Source organism: Cryptomeria japonica, chromosome 11, assembly GCF_030272615.1.
Source record: "Cryptomeria japonica chromosome 11, Sugi_1.0, whole genome shotgun sequence".
NCBI classification, from domain to species: Eukaryota; Viridiplantae; Streptophyta; class Pinopsida; order Cupressales; family Cupressaceae; genus Cryptomeria; species Cryptomeria japonica.
The window spans coordinates 213,246,808-213,264,833 of NC_081415.1; the positions used below are offsets into that span (position 1 = coordinate 213,246,808).

General features: G+C 40.8%; 1 protein-coding gene across 3 annotated transcripts in view; it reads left to right on the forward strand.

The window, feature by feature from the left end:
- The first annotated feature begins 983 nt into the window (after window positions 1-983).
- Window positions 984-18,026, forward strand: part of LOC131068771 (exocyst complex component EXO84B) — a 202,287-nt gene continuing 185,244 nt past the window's right edge. For 2 of the 3 annotated variants that reach the window (XM_058004034.2, XM_059214075.1), the window contains exon 1: window positions 992-1,705. In XM_058004034.2, the coding sequence (XP_057860017.2) occupies window positions 1,526-1,705 (180 nt within the window). In that variant the 5' untranslated portion in view covers window positions 992-1,525. Of the gene's footprint in view, window positions 1,706-18,026 lie in introns of all 3 variants that reach the window. The other variant, XM_058004032.2, reaches the window with a different exon arrangement.

Below are 18,026 nucleotides of genomic sequence, written 5' to 3' on the forward strand. Positions count from 1 at the left end.
ATGCTGTAAATATGTTCTAGGCTGACATGCAAATGTAATTAACATTGGAATGCATGCATAATGTTAATTAGATACATTCCGAGGCTGTGTAGTAGGTGGATGTGGAAAAAGTTGTGCAAGGGTTGTATATTCAGTAAGGAGCAGAGATGAGTTGAAGAGTGTGAATCAAGTTGCTTATCTCATACACGTTGAGAGAGTATTATGATGCATGTTAGATCAGATAGATGTTGAACACTGAATTGTTAAGGTTTGCATATAATACATTATTTGTATCTCTTATATGTATTTTGATGTTGGTGCCTTATTGTTTGAGTTGGTGCTCAATTCGTTTGATTAGGGGATATGTATCTCATGCGGGTTGGTGCCTGCAAATTTGATTAAGGATCGATGTCTCCATCTAAGGTTGTAATTCTTGTGGGTTGGTGCCTACAAAACATTGTAAGATCTTTATTATTTCATGAGGTTAGATTTGGACAATAGATCTAAGAAGTCGTTCTCATTATGTTTTTTCCCTTCTAGGTTTTCATGTATATCTAGGGTTCTCATGTGTCGATGTGTGATTTTGTTTTTTGCATAGTTGCTTTTGTGAGATATAATAATAGTTTTAATGTTCGTTTGATTTTCAAATTTGAATTTAGCATGCACCGATTCACTCCTCTCTTAGCATATTTGCATCTAACACCAATTTCTTCTCTTAATAGAACACAACATAATTACATTAACCATTATTGACACCATTTCCATTTTCTTCAATTTTTATAACTTCTCTATTCTCTAAATAAAAATTTTAAAAAACATGAAATTTATTATTATTTTGACATTTTTATTATATTTATTTTCTAATTTAAAAACCCATAAAAATGAAAAAGGAATCTAGATAAGGACCCACTTTAGCCCTGAGTGTACTTCTCAATCATACGGTTAAGAAAAGGGCATTACAACCATTAAAGGAATGAGCTGGTCTTCTAATGATAGCTTGACGAAAGAACACTGTCGTAATTTAATTTGAATCGCCGGCAACCAAGGATAAAATCACTTGTCAATAATAACGTCCATGAGAGACAATCATTACGATTGAAATTGAATTGACCATGACTGAAGAAATGGTTGTTTTTTGTTCTGTTTCATTGGGATCATAAACCTTTTCAAACCCAACGGCAATATCAAGTCTACGTTCAAAACATCCTACAAGCCTTCGGAACTCCCAAGGAAACATAAGACCAAAAACAAGAAACAAAATTTTAACAACAAAAACCATGCTTATTGCCAAAGATTTGGCTCATTTTCAGATGAATTTTCAGTTTTAGACTTAATCGAAAAAAATTGAGCTCAAGATTTGTGTTGGGTTTGCGAAAATTTGCTCATTTTCAGACGAATTTTCAGTTTTAGACTTCATTGGAAAATATTGAGCTCAAGATTTGTGTTGGGTTGCCAAAAATTTGCTCATTTTCAGATGAATTTTTAGTTTTAGACTACATTGAAAAAAAATTGAGCTCAATTTGTTCTGTGTTGGGTCTGAGCTGTGATGAATAATCGAGCAATGGAAGTGGGCGGACAGAGTTCTGAAGAATTTGGGCCTTCGGGCGTGGCAAATGGAGGGGAAGAAACTGATTATGATGTGGGTAATGGGCTTTCTCTTTTGAAAGGAGACGTGTTAATGGCTGATGATGAGGATGATTCCAAGTTTCAATCCATGACAGAAAAGGTATGCCATGGTCAAAATCTCTTTGCAAGAGTAATTATTCATTTTATTTATCTTTTATGCTCAGGAAAAAAGCTTGTGTGCTCATAAGATTTTAAGTAATTGATAGATACTCTGGTTGGTCTTTTTTTTCCCAAATGGGAATGTTATGAAACTTATCCACAGAAATGGGGTTCACTTAAGAGGCATCTGTAGATTATAAAGGAAAATTTGAACTCCAGAGCCATTGTAGAATCCCACTCTTTGAAGTAAGAACTAAGCACAGAGGCTAAATTCCTGATATATTTAGTATATTCTACAGATTTATTGATCATCCCTGATAATGCATTTCTAAGATTTCTCTGGCCAATGTGTCTAACATTATTTTTTGAAGTAGTTTTAAAAAAATTTTCTTTATGGAAATATCTCTGTGGCTGTGCTTCAAAAGCCCCCTCTTCTAGGTCAGGCACAGCTCTTAAATTGGGGCTCAAATTTCTGGCCATGTTTGTGTTTTTCAATGGTTCAACTATCCTGTCTATAGTAGAATTTGAGAACACAGGATAAACAGAAATAAGCACAGAATGCTGGAGCAAACAAGCAAACAGTTAAACAGAAAATGGTATTGACACACAGAAAAACTCTTTATTCATTCAACTCAAAGATGGATTACAGGTCTTTAGATCTACAATGGCTCGGCAGATTGAAAAATTGGGAATCTCTATATAGAGATATTAGCCCCATTGAAGTGACCTCTACAACCATTCATAAAATCTTATCATGTATTTCATGCATTATTCAGACAATTCTTTTAGTAGCATTAAAAATAGATTAAGGCTGGGGTTTCATCGAGGGGCTTTCTTAAAAAAAATAAAGCTGAAGCTGTTGAGATTTTTTAGGAAGCTTCCTCTAGTTGATGGTTTCATGAATTTTGTATTGCAATTCTTAAGCTGGTTGGGCAATTTTTAGTTCCATCCTATTTTCACCCGCTTAAATCTGACTAAACTATTTGTATGGCAATGAGGCTAATGCAATCACCTCTCAACATTTATGTCTGGAGGATTTGTATATAGAAATATTATATAAAAATATTGCTGTAGTCATATGATTTCCACAATCCATATTATTATTGTGCATAGCTTCTGTTATGAACTCTGTGAATTTATTTTTTCGATGTTTTGAATCAAACTCCATCTATCTACCTGATAATGGATCATAAACCTGGAAGAAATAAATTCACACAGTTTATACTTGAAGCTATCAGCATAGTTCCTGCCAAATCAATCTAAATTTCAAACTTTGAAAAACCAATGTAAGTTTCAATAGAAAGTAAAAACAAATTTTATTAATATAGATTAATATTAATATTATTAATATATTATTACTATTAATATATTATTTACTATTTTTTTAATGCTATTTTTTTTATAGTTTCATATATGTTTTGATTGAGGTGTTGTTAAATTGAATGTTCAATTTTATTTTATTGAAAAATCCAAGTCAACTAATGATAGCTTTTGATAGATTTTTTTATATAGATAAAGTTAAGAGATACACTATAACCAAACACTCTATGATTAAAATTGTGACACTCAAAATCAATATTGAGATGCCCAAGTTTGAATATCGAAATTAAAAAACTTAAAAAAAATTACTGTTACAACATAAATTTTTAAAATCATGTTACAAATCAATTAAATGAACTATAAATTTTTAAAATGTTTCAATATATTAATTTTTTTATAGAATTATTATAACTAATTATTATGTTAATAATTAATTTAAAAAAAAATTTCATTTTAATTTTTTTAAAAATAAATTAATAATAAGAAGCTTTGATGAAAAGTTCAAACATAATTTTTTGTAGTCTTTATTCAAATTGTCAGCCGCTTAAGAATGCTTTCAATTTGGTAGCCTGATCTAACTTCTATTTAGCCTGTTATTGTTAAATAGTATGTTAATATTGAGCTTTTCAGGCAGGGGTTAAGTTTGTCCATTGATTTGGTCATTACAGTTATTTATTAATATAGCATAATATATTTTATTATAAATAAAAATATATAAATATAATTTTATAAATTTTTTAAGAGTTCTATTTTTTCTTTTTTATGTAATATTATTAAATTTAAAGTTTTAATTATTATAGGATTGCAGTTTAATTGGTTGAGCAATATTAGTGAGGGTGATGATATTTCTTGATTATGCCATTCATTAAGATTTAAGTAGAGGGTAGGTGCAATAAATACAATGGTGAGAATGATGGTATGCTCCTTAATTATGAAATTGGGTCAGTTTTGACCTTTGGATGATCTGGCTGATTAAGTGCTATTAGTCATATCAACTGAATTAAGAATGACTTGTGGTTTAAATCCCTCGCCACGTAGTAACCCTAATTAAGTGAATTTTTTTACATATAAGTCTAATTGATCCTTAACCCTAACTCCAATTTTAACTTTATCTAACCATTGCCCTAATTAAATCCTTACCCTAACCATGTTTGAACTATAACCATAATTTAACCCTAACTCAAAAATTTATTTTATAACTTTAATTAAACATTAATTGAATCATAGTCCTAACCCTAATTGAACCCTACTCTTAATTAAACTAACACTAAGCTATAAATCTAACTCTTCTAAAATTTAATATTTATTTGAGAATGTGATTGTATTATTTTTTTAAATATTATTATTTTGTATTACCTTACAATAAGCATAATCTAATCTTATATTTTATTTGTATTATAAAAATGTTAATCTTATATTACATTGTTGACTTAATATTATTATCAATATTAGTACTTTAATTGGTGAAAAAACAATTCAATAATACTAGCCTAACCACAAGTACTAATAATTAGAGAAAAAAATTAATTGGTGAGGATAATGGTATGTCACATGGGGTTAGTTTTGACCTTTGGAAGACTTTGATAGATTGGCTCCTCTTAGTCATATCAACCTAATCAAATAACTCGTAATATTATCAAAAAATTAATTGGTGAGAATGATGGTGATATAGGCTCCTTAATTATGACATTAGATCAGTTTTGACTTTAGGTGACTTTGATGGATTGGATCCCCTTATATGAACTAAAATGGAGAACAAGTAGTGATTTAAACATATATGTTCTCTCATGACATTATTATCTACTATATAAAAAAGATGTAAAACAAAGTCAAGAGAGTTATACTACTAGAAAATACGAAAGACATTAGTGAATTGGATACCCTTGTTCATATGAACTAATCCAAAGAATCACTAGAAATATATTTTCCCTCATAATATTATAATCTAATATATAAAAAAAATATAAAACAAAATGATTAAAGTTATACTACTATAAGTTTCTATCATACACCAAAGAAATCCCTAAACATACAAAACACTCTCCCAATGAATAATCACATTCCCTTTCTTTCTTTACAAATATATATTTTTTAAAGCCATGACTTGCTTTATTTTTTTAACTTAAATTCAAACGTCTGGCCGTGTTGACACTCCTATTTAGCCAAAGAGGGTGGCAAAGCGTCAATATTTCAGCTCAAAAAGAGGTATAACGGAAATTTAAATCTGAAAGTTGTGTGTTGGGTGCGTTTGAAAATTACCGTGCCAACTCAGAATTTTTCGGAAGATCGTTCAGGGAAAACGGTCCCATGCAATTTTTTTTTTTCTCGCTTCCCGCAGATGTATTTATAGACTTCACTTTTGATTGTCACTGCATATTTGTTATTCCAATAAAATGGCAGTAAATTTTTCAAGCGATCACCATAAATCCTTAAAATCCAGTCCCATTGAAAGGGTTCCAGGACCTCGATTTTATTTTCCAGTCATTTCAATATTTTATGTTGATCCCTATCCCGATAGACCATAATCCATAGCTTTTATACCTCTGTATTCTCCATAGCCTCTTAGAGAACATCCTCCAACCCTGAACTAGCGCGGCCTTTTTGTGGGCTTCCATGGCATCCAATCTCTTACTCCAAATGAACCCCACGAGTTTCATTGAGCTGTTTCAGAATGCTGTGATAAAATGCAATAGACACTTTTTCCACCTCTTATCTCCATTTACCTCTGTACCATCTTCAGCGTGGTTGTTATTCTGTGAGCTAAGAAAGAAGAACGAGAAGCTATTGATGAGAAGGTTACCCACGACCTTAGCACAACCTGCAGATTGAAATCTTGTGTTGGTATCCACAGCTGCAAATTGAAGTTTTCTCCGAAGTTTCTTTTGCCTGCTTCAGCCACCACAGAAGTATGTCCATCAAATTTAAATTGGAATTTTTTTTTTGTTTGGAAGTTTTAGGTTGGTCGATTTTTTATTTTTTATAATCAAGTATAATGGGGTGTTCTTATTTCAAAAATATAGTTGGGTTGTGTGAGCATTTTAATTCATGGAACAGTGTCTTACTGTAATATCTCCTCTTCTAAATAAATTAACATTAAATCCTTCAAATTGTTAGCAGTTCTTTTTGGGGATTGCAAGTGTGCTCCATAAAATTCAGTTTTCTGGAATATACAGAATGAGCATTTTAATTTATGGAACAGCGTCTTACTATAATGTCCACTCTTTAAAATTAAACTAAGATTAAACCCTCCAAATTGTTAGTAGTCCTTTTGGGGTATTATAAGTGTGCTCCATTGAATTCAGTTTTAAGATTAAAATATCCAGAAATGTTAATATTTTATTAAGGAAGTGTGTGAAGGATTAAAAGAATTTGAAAGGGGATGCAGCTGTGAGCAGCAATTACAGGACAAGGAAGATTTACACTCTAAAACAAATTTGCTGAATAAGACAAAGTCAAATCACCAATAAAAACAAAAGACAAGATAGTCGCAGCTTTTTATCCTAAACATAAGAAGAAAGGATATTAAAGGGTAACAGGAATCACAGAAATTAAAGTCAGTCACCTCCAAAAGGGATTAATACATACTATAAAACATAGGGCCGTGGAATTTTTTCGCGAGGGGAAGCAGGGACAAGGGACCAAGGACCTAAATTTGGGGACGACAGTGGAGAGAGGTGGCAGGGAGGATGGTGTTAATAGACATATAATACTTGAAAAAATAGTTATAAAAAGATGTATATATATAAGAATTACAAATGAAAGTTTGCCAAATTAGTAAAATACTAAAACTTAAATACAACTAAACTTTGAAGTGGACATTAACAATTTAACATTGAAGTTTGAACAATCCATCTTGGCTGCCTCAGAATAACCCCTAAGAGTGGCAAATTTTGTCCACTTAGTACAAATGATGCTAGCCTCTATAGGATCTTAGATCTTTTGGATGGCTCTAAAGAACCTTCCATTCACCTCAACATCCTATATGGGTGTAACTCTACTAGGCCTTTGCTTGTACCACTTGGATTCAATGCATACATTGTATAGGCAACCATGTGCAAGAGAGTGTTGAGCTTCTCCCGTCTCCAATGAATTATTGGCTGAATTTGCTCATTGTAGAATGCTAATGTGGGGTTCTTCTCTCGCATGACAATCCTCATAGTATCAATGCACTCATACACCTCTCCAAGGCTAGGTGCATTAGCATCCTCATATCTAATGACCTATAAAACTTGAGTAATGATGGAGATCATATGTTTTGCAACACCCCAAAATACATCACCCTTCACTACATATTTCACCCTCACCCCCTACTTTGTCTTGGACTTGAGCCACTGATTCCATTTTGTTCTCATAACCATTAGTTGCAATGCCTCTTGCAACTCAAGCATTCTCTCCAAGAGAATGAAATAGGATGCATATGTACTCTTGACAGGTTTCAAGAATTCCGTCTTAGAGAAGGTCTTGAAGAGTGCATGTGAAGTGTGATGGTTGTAGATAAACATTTGCATATCTTTAACATCACTGACCATTGCTTTGATCCAATCAATCTTTCCCATGTCCTTGAGTGCATTATTCATGCCATGCAGACAACAAGGAGTCCACTAGACATGTCTATAAGCTGTCTCAATTAATTTCTTTGTAGCTTTGCACACATGGGCTGAAACTGTCACTACTTGGGGCACATTTTGTGGCCCAACCTCCTCAATAGCATCCTTGAGGATCTAAGACTGAAAATTGGCATCTTTGCGATGCCTTGAACAATTAACTGCTATAAGAAAACCCTCTAAACATGTAACCATGATATTGATCAGTGTGTCATGTCCCCTCGATTTTCTGGCTGTATATAATAATAGAATAATATTTACTGATTATTTATTTACAAATAATAATAAAATAATTGATTGCATTAATTATCAAATATTCTTTATTAATAAAATAGTATCTGGTAATTAAACAACAATACAATCTTTGATTACTCTTTACCATTCGTTGTTTTCTCTGTCCAAATCTTTCTTTTATAAAAAATAATAAAATAATAATAACAGTAATAATATGATAATGAATAATATTCAAATCACCTACATATTTATTGAATGACATTAATTTTAAACGGGCCATGATAATGTCGTAAGATCCTTAGTCCATTGGGGGCTTGGTGCATCTTACCTCCTTGACGTGGTAGAAGTCTGTTAGGGGTAAAGAACTTATGTTAGTAAGAATAATAATTATAAGTGTGTTTATGATTATGTTGCATCACTGAGAGGTTCCTGTCGGGTAGTTGGGAGTTGGTGATGGTTGGCATCTTGGCCAACTGTCAGGTCTATATATTGTTTGGAGGGAACCTCGGCAGGGGAGATTATGTATGGATATTTTGGATAAATCAATAAAGATATAACTTTTCTGGTCTAGTTGTTTATCATTATTACTTATGTTGTGATATATGAATGTACTGGTACATGAATAATTGGTACGTGTGGAAAACACTGTGTTATCTGTGAGTTTTACCAACCTTACATTAAGGACTAAACATTTTGGCGCCGTTGCCTGAACGAACCTGGAGATAACTATGGCGGCAGGCGGAAGGAATTAATGGACCGGCCATTCAACCAACAATTAATTGTCGTGGACAGCGACACGTATGAACAGAGTACCGCGAAAGAGGCACGAGAGGATCAGTTGACGACAGACTTGGTAGAGTTGTGGGACGTGTCGGTTACGTAGTACGTGCAGAGAGAGGCTCGGGAGAGAGCCGTCTCGGAAGGCACCGTACGTGGTGAACTCATCGTCAGCACTCCCATCTTTGACCTGCTTGGAAGTATTCCAAGGTTACTCGCTAGAAATCTGATTACACTTCAAGACCGAAGGGAGGAAACTGCACGAGAACTCCGTCGGCAATAAGTAGTCCGAAGGTACGAGGAGCGGAGCCATAGGGAGGAAGAGGAGAGGGAGGCTAGTCCACGTCGTAACTCTGGCACTTGATGCCCCTACGGCCAAACAAGGACAAACGTACCATTGCCACCGAAGGAGAAGACGGGGGAACTGTACGGAGATCTCTCCGCATAAAAGAACAGGTTGAAAGGAGACGGCGGCTAAGGGAGGTTGTTGACTCGAAGAGCCCGGAGAGACATAGCAGAAGTCGGAGTGTGAGTTAGAGTTGTAGTCGGGAGAGACAAAGGCCGTGTACGTGGAAGGAGTTGGCCGAGGTCGCCAGGAACCTGCCACTTCCAGATGTAGCGGAGGAAGATCTCGCCGACCAGGCCCCACACTTGATGTCAAGTGAAGAGGACTCTGGAGCCGAGTTGCAGAGCAACCCGTCGGAATATTCTGAACAAGGAGAGGAGGCGGTACGGGACCTGCACGAAGAGATCGCCACTATTTTTGAAGCAAAATTATTTGGCATCAGGAATTTGTCCTTGTCAGAGGGCATCAAAATAGGAGGGTCAGATCCAGAAACCCCGGGAAGGAGGGACTATAGGAGCGAGGATGACCAGAGCCCTGTGGACAAGGGTCCAACCAGACCGAGAGCGTATGGTACCTCCCGGACACAATACCTTTCTAACATTTAGTCACTTCCAAGCGCTACATAAAACCTTCCAGACAAGAACAATGGCACACACTCCGTAGAAACAAAAGCTTCCAAAATTCATGGGCGACGGGTCGGAGGATCCCGTACGACATTGTAAGACATGCGTGACCATTTGGGAAGCAAATGGCCAGGATGACCAAGATTACTGGTTGAAAGCATTTCCAGCCACCCTGCGGGGAATAGCGATTGATTGGTATACAGACCTGAATGCCCAGTATGAAACATCCTGGAATAGTTTGAACAAGGCTTTCTAGGAGTTCAAACTCCTAAGGGATGACAACAAAATTTTGGCAGAGATTTACAACACTAAACAAGGGAAAAGTGAAAGCGTGCGCGCATATAATAGAAGGCTAAGGGAACTACTTAACAAAATGGAGAACCAGTCGGCTGATGGCCTCAAGAAGCGGTGGTTTGTTGAAGGATTGGTACCGTCCCTTAGACAGACGATGAAAGTGGTTCCTTCGCCCTCATATGATGAAGCATACAACCGTGCGATGGATATTGAAAGTGAAAACAAGACATCCTGGGGGAAGCGACGGGTGAGCGATGCTGATAGTACGGATGAAGACAGCGATGGGGGGTCTAAAACCGTGCAAGCACTCTGGAAGGATATGATGAGGATGATGAAGGAATGAAAGGGTGACAAGGAAAGTGGCAGGGAAGGAAAAGAGCTATGGTGCACCGATTGCAAGACGGAAGGACACACTAAGGGAAGTTGTCCCCGCAAATTTTTCTGTGACATTTGCCAAGTAATGGGGCATTCCATTAAGGAATGCCCGTACAACTTGAAAGCATGGAGCACACAAGTGCTCTACGCCCAACCCGACCAAGCCACACCGCCGACGACACCTTCGAAGTCGACAACAAACTCTGACGCCTCCCTTGGAGGGTACAAAACAATCGGCGGGGTAACAATAGATCCAATTATAACATGCCAAGGAGTAGAATTCAATACGACGCAAAGGGACGACCCATGATTCAATGCAGGAAGTGCAACGAATGGGGTCACTTTGCGCGGGAATGCCAAAACGGGGGTGACGCAGGAAGTTTACTGTGTAGATGGTGCGACCCAGGAAATCATGAGGACATAGATTGTCCAAAGCAAAAAGGGGTGAATATGCTGGAGGTGGAAGGACCAGGGGAAGGCGTATTGGCAATCACAAGATTGCAAAACAAGAAAGCCATGTATCCTGACCCTCGCATGGAGAAGGAAAGACTCCAGGAAGCCAGGGTGGATATCGAGCGGGCAATGGCAGAAGAGCGGAGGGCCTCGCACCCGGCTGCCAGTACACCACTCCGGTTAGGACCGGAGAAAACTATCATTAAGTAGATGTTACAGACCACAATATCCGTATGGGTATCCGACCTTCTACAGACCATGCCATAGTTGAGGATGGCCCTGAAAAATGCAACCGGGGACACTACCCTCGGCCAGGAACACCAAACGATGACGAAACCATGTAGTACGGACTCGGTGAAGGGACTTGGTACGGACGCCATGAACCCTATGCTACTCACGGTAATCATTGGATGGAAACCGACAGTAGTAGAGATGGATATAATGGGATAAAAGCTCACAAACACCATTGTGGATGACAGGTCCGGAGTCAACGTACTACCGGAGGAAACTTGGAGAAGCCTTGGCAAGCCAACACTCTGGCCACCAACATTCCACCTGGTCGGTGCAAACCAACACGGTGTCAAACCCCTTGGTACCCTCATGGCACAAAAGGTGGTAATTGGGACACGTCAATTCCTTCTGGATTTCGTAGTCATCCCACTGGAAAGAAAAGCGCACGACGCCCTCCTTGGAAGGGGATGGATGAACATGGTCAGAGCCAATCATAACTGGAAGAAGAATATGGTCTCAATCGAGAGTGACGGTCATAAGTATGTAATCGATCTAAGGAACCAGTCCATCAGTGAAGAGCTCACGTCATCCGACTTCGACTCAGAAGATTCAAATAGATGGGAGTGAGGTTCTGAAGGAGACAAAGGAGGGAAAGAGCCCAACGAGGAAGGAGTGTTGGAACTGGGCGGATATTCCGAAGATGGAACTAGTTCACTGGCCAGACTTTCATTGGCAAATGAAGGACTATGAGGTCTTCCACCCGGAGTGTCACATGCTGCAAATATGTGAGATAGGGGAATCAAGTGGCGGTATGGAAGAACAGTCATTTCCCCCGGAGTACGGTAGGTACCAGGAGGGAATGGCGCAGATGGACGAGACGCCAACCCACCAGTTTGAATGAGATAAACCCATCAAGTATGAGGAAAGAGATGTGAAGAAGGTTAATCTCGACAATGAGGAAGAACTGCAGATGATATTTGTAGGGGATGATTGGAACCTCGTGCTGAAGGCAACAACCTTCAAGATATTTCTGGAATATAAGGACGTCTTTGCCTGGACCTACAAGGACTTGAAGGGGTACCGCTGGAGCTATGTGTACACCGCATAACCCTCGTACCAGGAGCCCAACCGGTACAGAGGAGGCCGTATAGGATGAACAAAAACTAAGCAGCCAAAGGAAATGAGGAGATCAACAAAATGCTAGAAGTAGGGATCATATTCAAAGTAGAAACTAGTGACTGGGTTTCCCCAATAGTCATCTCTCTTAAGAAGGAAGCTAATTAGATAAGGATATGCGTAGACTTCAGGTACTTGAACGCAGTAACCATCAAGGATCCATTTCCGATGGCATTCACTGACAGCATCCTAGAAGAAGACGCCGGGCATGAGATATGCACATTTCTGGATGGATTCTTCGGTACAACCAGATAAGTATCGCGGAAGAAGACAAGTTGAAGACCACATTCGTGGTGGAGGAAGGGGTGTACGCCTATAATCGCATGCCCTTCGGACTATGTAATGCACCTGCAACCTTTCAGAGAATAATTTTGCACATTTTTGACAAGATGTCCGTAGGAAACTTCAGGGCATTCCTGGATGACTGGCCGATTTTTAGCGATCAGGACACCCATTTGAAGGCTCTCGGGGAGTGCGTGGAGAGGTGTCGGAAGGCTAGGCTAGCCCTGAACCCAAGGAAATGCAGGTTTATGGTACCACAAGGGAAGCTTCTAGGCCACATCGTTTGTAAGGAAGGTCTGAAGACAGACCCGGACAAGATAGGAGTGATTGTCAACATGGAAAGCCCAACAAATGTGACGGGTGAAATCATTCCTGGGCCATGTCGGCTACTACCAAAGATTCATCAAAGGCTTTGCACAGGTTTCCTGGCCCTTAGATAAGCTAACGAGGAAGGGAGAGCTGTTCGTATGGGGTACGGAGCAGGAAGAAGCCTTCAAAGAATTGAAAGATCGGCTGGTGAGTGCACCAATATTGGTATACCCAGACTGGAACAAGGAGTTTCATGTACACGTCGATGCCTCCAACTTTGCAATTGGTGCTACCCTCGCACGGGTAGGGACACAAGGACTGGACCATTCCGTCTTTTTCGCGAGCCGACTCCTGTCAAGGGCTGAATGGAACTACAACACAACAAAGCGGGAGGCACTAGGGATGGTGTATGTAGTACAAAAGTTTCGACACGACTTGTTGGCTACACCGTTCACATTTTATGTGGACCATCAGGCACTAATGTACCTGATAAATAAACCAATCATCCAGGGTAGGGTAAGTCGATGGCTACTACTCCTGCAGGAATTCACCTTCACCATTATAGTACGGCCAGGAAAGTCCCATGTAATAGCCGACCAACTATCAAGGATCAGATCAGGGGAACCAGCCGAGGGGGTGAACAAAGACTTTCCAGAAGCACACTTGTTCCAAATTGCAATACTACCAGCTTGGTATGAAAAGATCGGCCAATACCTATCTACCTCCACATTTCCAAGAGAGATGCCTTCAGGGGAACGGAGGAAGCTGGCACTGGAGAGTAAGACCTTCCAACTAATCAATGGGCTTCTATATAAAATGGGTCCCGACCAAATCTTGAGGAGGTGTGTCTGGAGGAGGAAATTCCCGGTGTATTGAAGGAGGCACACGATGGGTTAGCAGACGGACATATGGGACCAGATGCAACTGCCAGGAAAGTGCTTTTGGCTGGCCTATGGTGGCCAACTCTACACACCGATGCTCGAGAGTGGGTGATTGGGTGTGACACTTGCCAACGGGTGGGAAAACCACTCAAGAGGGACTTCATGGCTCTCTTTCCTTCACAATTGTAGGAGTTATTCGAACGGTGGGGTCTGGACTTTGTGGGACCTTTGAAGCCAAGTAACATGCACAGGTGTAAATATATTGTAGTAGCCACGGAATACCTCACCAAGTGGGCAAAAGCGAGGGCCTTGCCGGACAACACGACTTTGAGTATGACACGGTTCTTGTCGAACAGATTGTCACAAGGTATGAGATACCCCTTCAAATCACTAGTGACAGGGGAATGCACTTTGTCAATCAAGTAATTCGTACCATGACCGTAGAATTTAAAATATTCCACAACCTATCTAGTCCATACTATCCTTGAGCTAATGGGCAGGCAGAAGCAACCAACAAGGTGTTGGTATCAATAATCTACAAATCATGTGGGGTGGAACATGAAGACTGGGAGGAAAGACTACCAGTCGTGCTATGGGCATACTGTACAACATACAAAGTCACTACCGGGCGTACCCCGTTCCAGCTCATGTACGGGTAGGAGGCAGTAGTACCAGTTGAGTACACCGTACCTAGCCTTCGGGTGGTGGTGGATAATAGACTCGGTGATGAAGAAAGCTTGAGTACAAGGCTTGGCAGCTTGATAAAACTAGACGAACGAAGACCGATGGCACAATGGGTGACGGAGGTGGCGCAACGCCGACGGAAGCATTGGCATGACCAGCACCTATGACGGGCCAACTTCCGGCCAGGGCAATTAGTTTTGAAGTATAACGGCCGTAACGAACTCCGACCGGGGAAGTTTAAAATCCGTTGGCTCGGACCCTATAAGATCAGAGAAGTCGATAAGAACGGGGCAGTGAAGCTCTCGACTTTGGACAACAATCCAATCAGGGATCCAGTGAATGGTTCCAAACTGAAAATCTACAAAGAACGGAGCAAACCTGTCATTGAGATTAACATGTTGGGATACGCCACCAAGGGGCACTGGACCATTGGCCAGAAGAAGGAAGTGGACGAAGACCCGGTGATAAAAGAACCCTTCTGAAGAGATGAAGAGTGGGCAAAGCCTTTTACGACCATGGAAGAACGACTGGTGTCAAAACGGGTAGAAGGTGTGGTGGTTCTGAGGGTCCACAAGCACCTCACAAATGCGTATTTTGGGGACCCAATTGTTTGGGTGCAGGTCTCAGGGCACTGGAAGAAGCGGGCCCCATACGAAGGACTTCGGGAAGAGTACGTGGCTTATGATATTGATGAAGAAGCAGAGGCCCGGAGGAGAGTAGAGAATGCAAATAAAGAAGAGGCACCGGTAGACTTGGAGGAGGAGCTTGATTTAGAGGCATACGGGGCAACCCTAGGTCCCTGTTTAAAAATGGTGCTAAAAACAGAGGATCTATTCGTCATCACCTCCGAGCCAGGCGACGCAGAGGCCAGACCTAATTCATTGTACTGGGTTATCCCTAACCCCGCGGGACCACCGGAGGTCGATGGAGAGAGCGTGAAATGGTACCAGCAATATGGGGGTCGCTACATTGATGACCAATATAAGGGGGTGGGACCTGCTTCGTTAGTCGACAAGATATGGGACCTAGAGTACGTGGGGACATGCTGTGCACCAGAATGTTATAGCAGACTTCCGGACGTCTGTATGTGGCTACATGATTCGGAGATAAAAATAAAGTGTGAGTGATCCTTCAGGGGTGAAGAGGAACAACAGTGGGGATGAGGACACCGACCAGGAACCAAACAAAAAATGGAAGGAAGACAGGACATGGAACAAAGGAACGGTGAAGAAGGTGAAGAAGAAGCATAGCAGCCGACCAACAAAGAGAAAACGAAGGGGGCAGAAAGATCATTCAGCAGTAGTGGTAGACACAATAAACTGGCCAATGGACCTCGGAAGACCAATTAGAAGGCACAACTTGACCAAGGGATACCTTGGTAAATTAAAGGTACGGGGATTGATATTTAAAAAGCGTTGCCAAATAAAGGAAGTAAAACAACTGTTAAGGAAGGGGGTACTAAAGGTTAAGGAAGGGAAATACATGGAGAAAAGAAAAAATCAAAGTTGGCAAGTATTAGAAAATTGAAATGCTAGGCAAAATAAGAAAAATAACTAAGGAAAAATTAAGACTGCTAAAAAGGCATTTATTTTATATTAAGTTAATAAAGCATTTGCACGTAACCCTAACCCTGACAAGGATAAGTAATTATAAAAAGCCCCAAAAGGCCCAATTATATACAGAGCAGGGGAGGCAGCGAAGTAAACCCGACAGCAAGGCGGAACTGGAAGGGCGAAGGCAGGTATCTAGCCGAACGGACATAGGAGAGGACGTGAGCTCGTACACCGTACGGATCGATCGTACGGACGTAAAGGCGTGGGAAGGTGCGGTGGAAGGGCCATATGACGTACGGGTTGTCTGTACTAAAAACCAGGGATGTTCCATGCATAACCCGTATGGCGTACGGAGGCAACAGGAGGAAGCAGGCAACGAGATGATCCGTACGGTGTACAACGTACTGAACTCATAGAGTAGGGAAGTACACGACGTACGACAGTCACACCTAGTTCATACAATTGGCACCAAATCCAACAAACCACGCCATACGACGTACAAAATATCAGGTACGACCAATATCAATCTCGATAGTATTTGCCGTACGGAGCCCAATATAGATCGTATGACAAGATAAGTAGCTGGTACAACAACGTACGGCCGCCGACGCAAGAAAAAGAAAAGTCGTATGACCAAGAAGGCGAATTTCGTACGGTATCGTACGAAGACCAGCACGAAAGGGGTCGTATACGCAGAAAGAAGGCAGGTATAAGAAGAAAGAAGGTCGTTTGGGCCGTACAAACTGGCGAAGCACCCTATAATAACGACCATGGATAAGACAAAGGAAGGAAAACAGAGCAGGCCAGTTACGGTACAACCATGACTGTAGAACCAGGCAGCAGCAAGAAAGCCAGGAACCGACCAAAGGTATAGAAGGATCCAGAGGGGGTCACAATAGAGAATGTAGCATTTGAAAGTGTGATCGACAGGGAATGCCGTACCTGGTGGGAAGAAACCTCCCCGGACCATGTGATTAAGGATTCTCTCAGGAAGGCCTAGGTCGACCATGCCATCCAAATGCCCACATTCAACATTAAGGATTTTGAGCCAGTTCTGCGAACCATGGTGTCCGGATACAACTTGCAGGAACGAGCTTCGGCCATTCAGTTTCAGGGATGCACAATGCGGGTGCCTTTTAAACCAGAGGACTTCAGGAGGGTATTCAGTATACCCGAAAAAGGGGCATCCGCAGCTAAACCAACCAAAAAACTCACCAAGGAAAAAAGGAAATGGTTGATGGATCTGGTATGCAGGGATGATCTCACAGAGGAGCAGTGGAAGAGCACCTGGTCGGACGACAAAGGGGTAAAGCGTGCGTTTATCGCACCAGGAGAATGGCGGATGTTAATGGACTTGGTAAAGAGTCGACTTATAGGAGCCAGCCGTGCATCTGACATAGCTGTCTGGATGATAGGATTAATGAATGGGATTAGGTGTGGGAAGGTGTACAATTGGGGATAACTCCTGGCAGAATGAATTCATGATTTTCTCAAACTGGAACACAAAATGTTCAACATGTGCCATCATGCTATCAGCTTATTCCTGGACGCCGTACGCCTGCAAGTACCACCAGAAATGTGGGGAACATTCAAAGTGCACGGACGGGTGGAACCCAACAAACCTACCATGTACTACCATACCCACCTAGACACATTAGGCGACACTGCAAAGCCGGCCAAAAGGAGGAAAAAGATGGAGGCATCTATAGAGGTCGAAGATGTCAGCAGTGCTGAAGAATCTGATGAGGCAGAGGAGATTGAAGAGCAGGAAAGTGGTGACTGAGAGGTTTCGCATGGCACCACATACAGTCGCAGAGGATGAAGGGGAAGCAGAGTTGCAATAGCAGCAAGAGGAGGACCAACACGGTGGATTATGGGCACAATGGAAGAGTACGAGGGTGAAGTTTACACCTCCTAAATTATCGTCGGCACACTTAGTACCGCAGGAAGCACTTACCGTGGCTAGCCCTGTGGGAGACGTGCGATCGGTAGGGGTGCTATTTCGAAAAATCAACGAAGGGCAGCCACTAGCACAGCGACGAGTATCACTACCGCAAATCAACCTGGCTGTACTTGCGTCAGAAGCCACATGGGTTACCAGTACGGTAGGCCAGACAGTAACAGGGGAGGCCGTACCAAGAACAAATACAAGGGCTGAGCAGGGAACTGGTATGACAAAT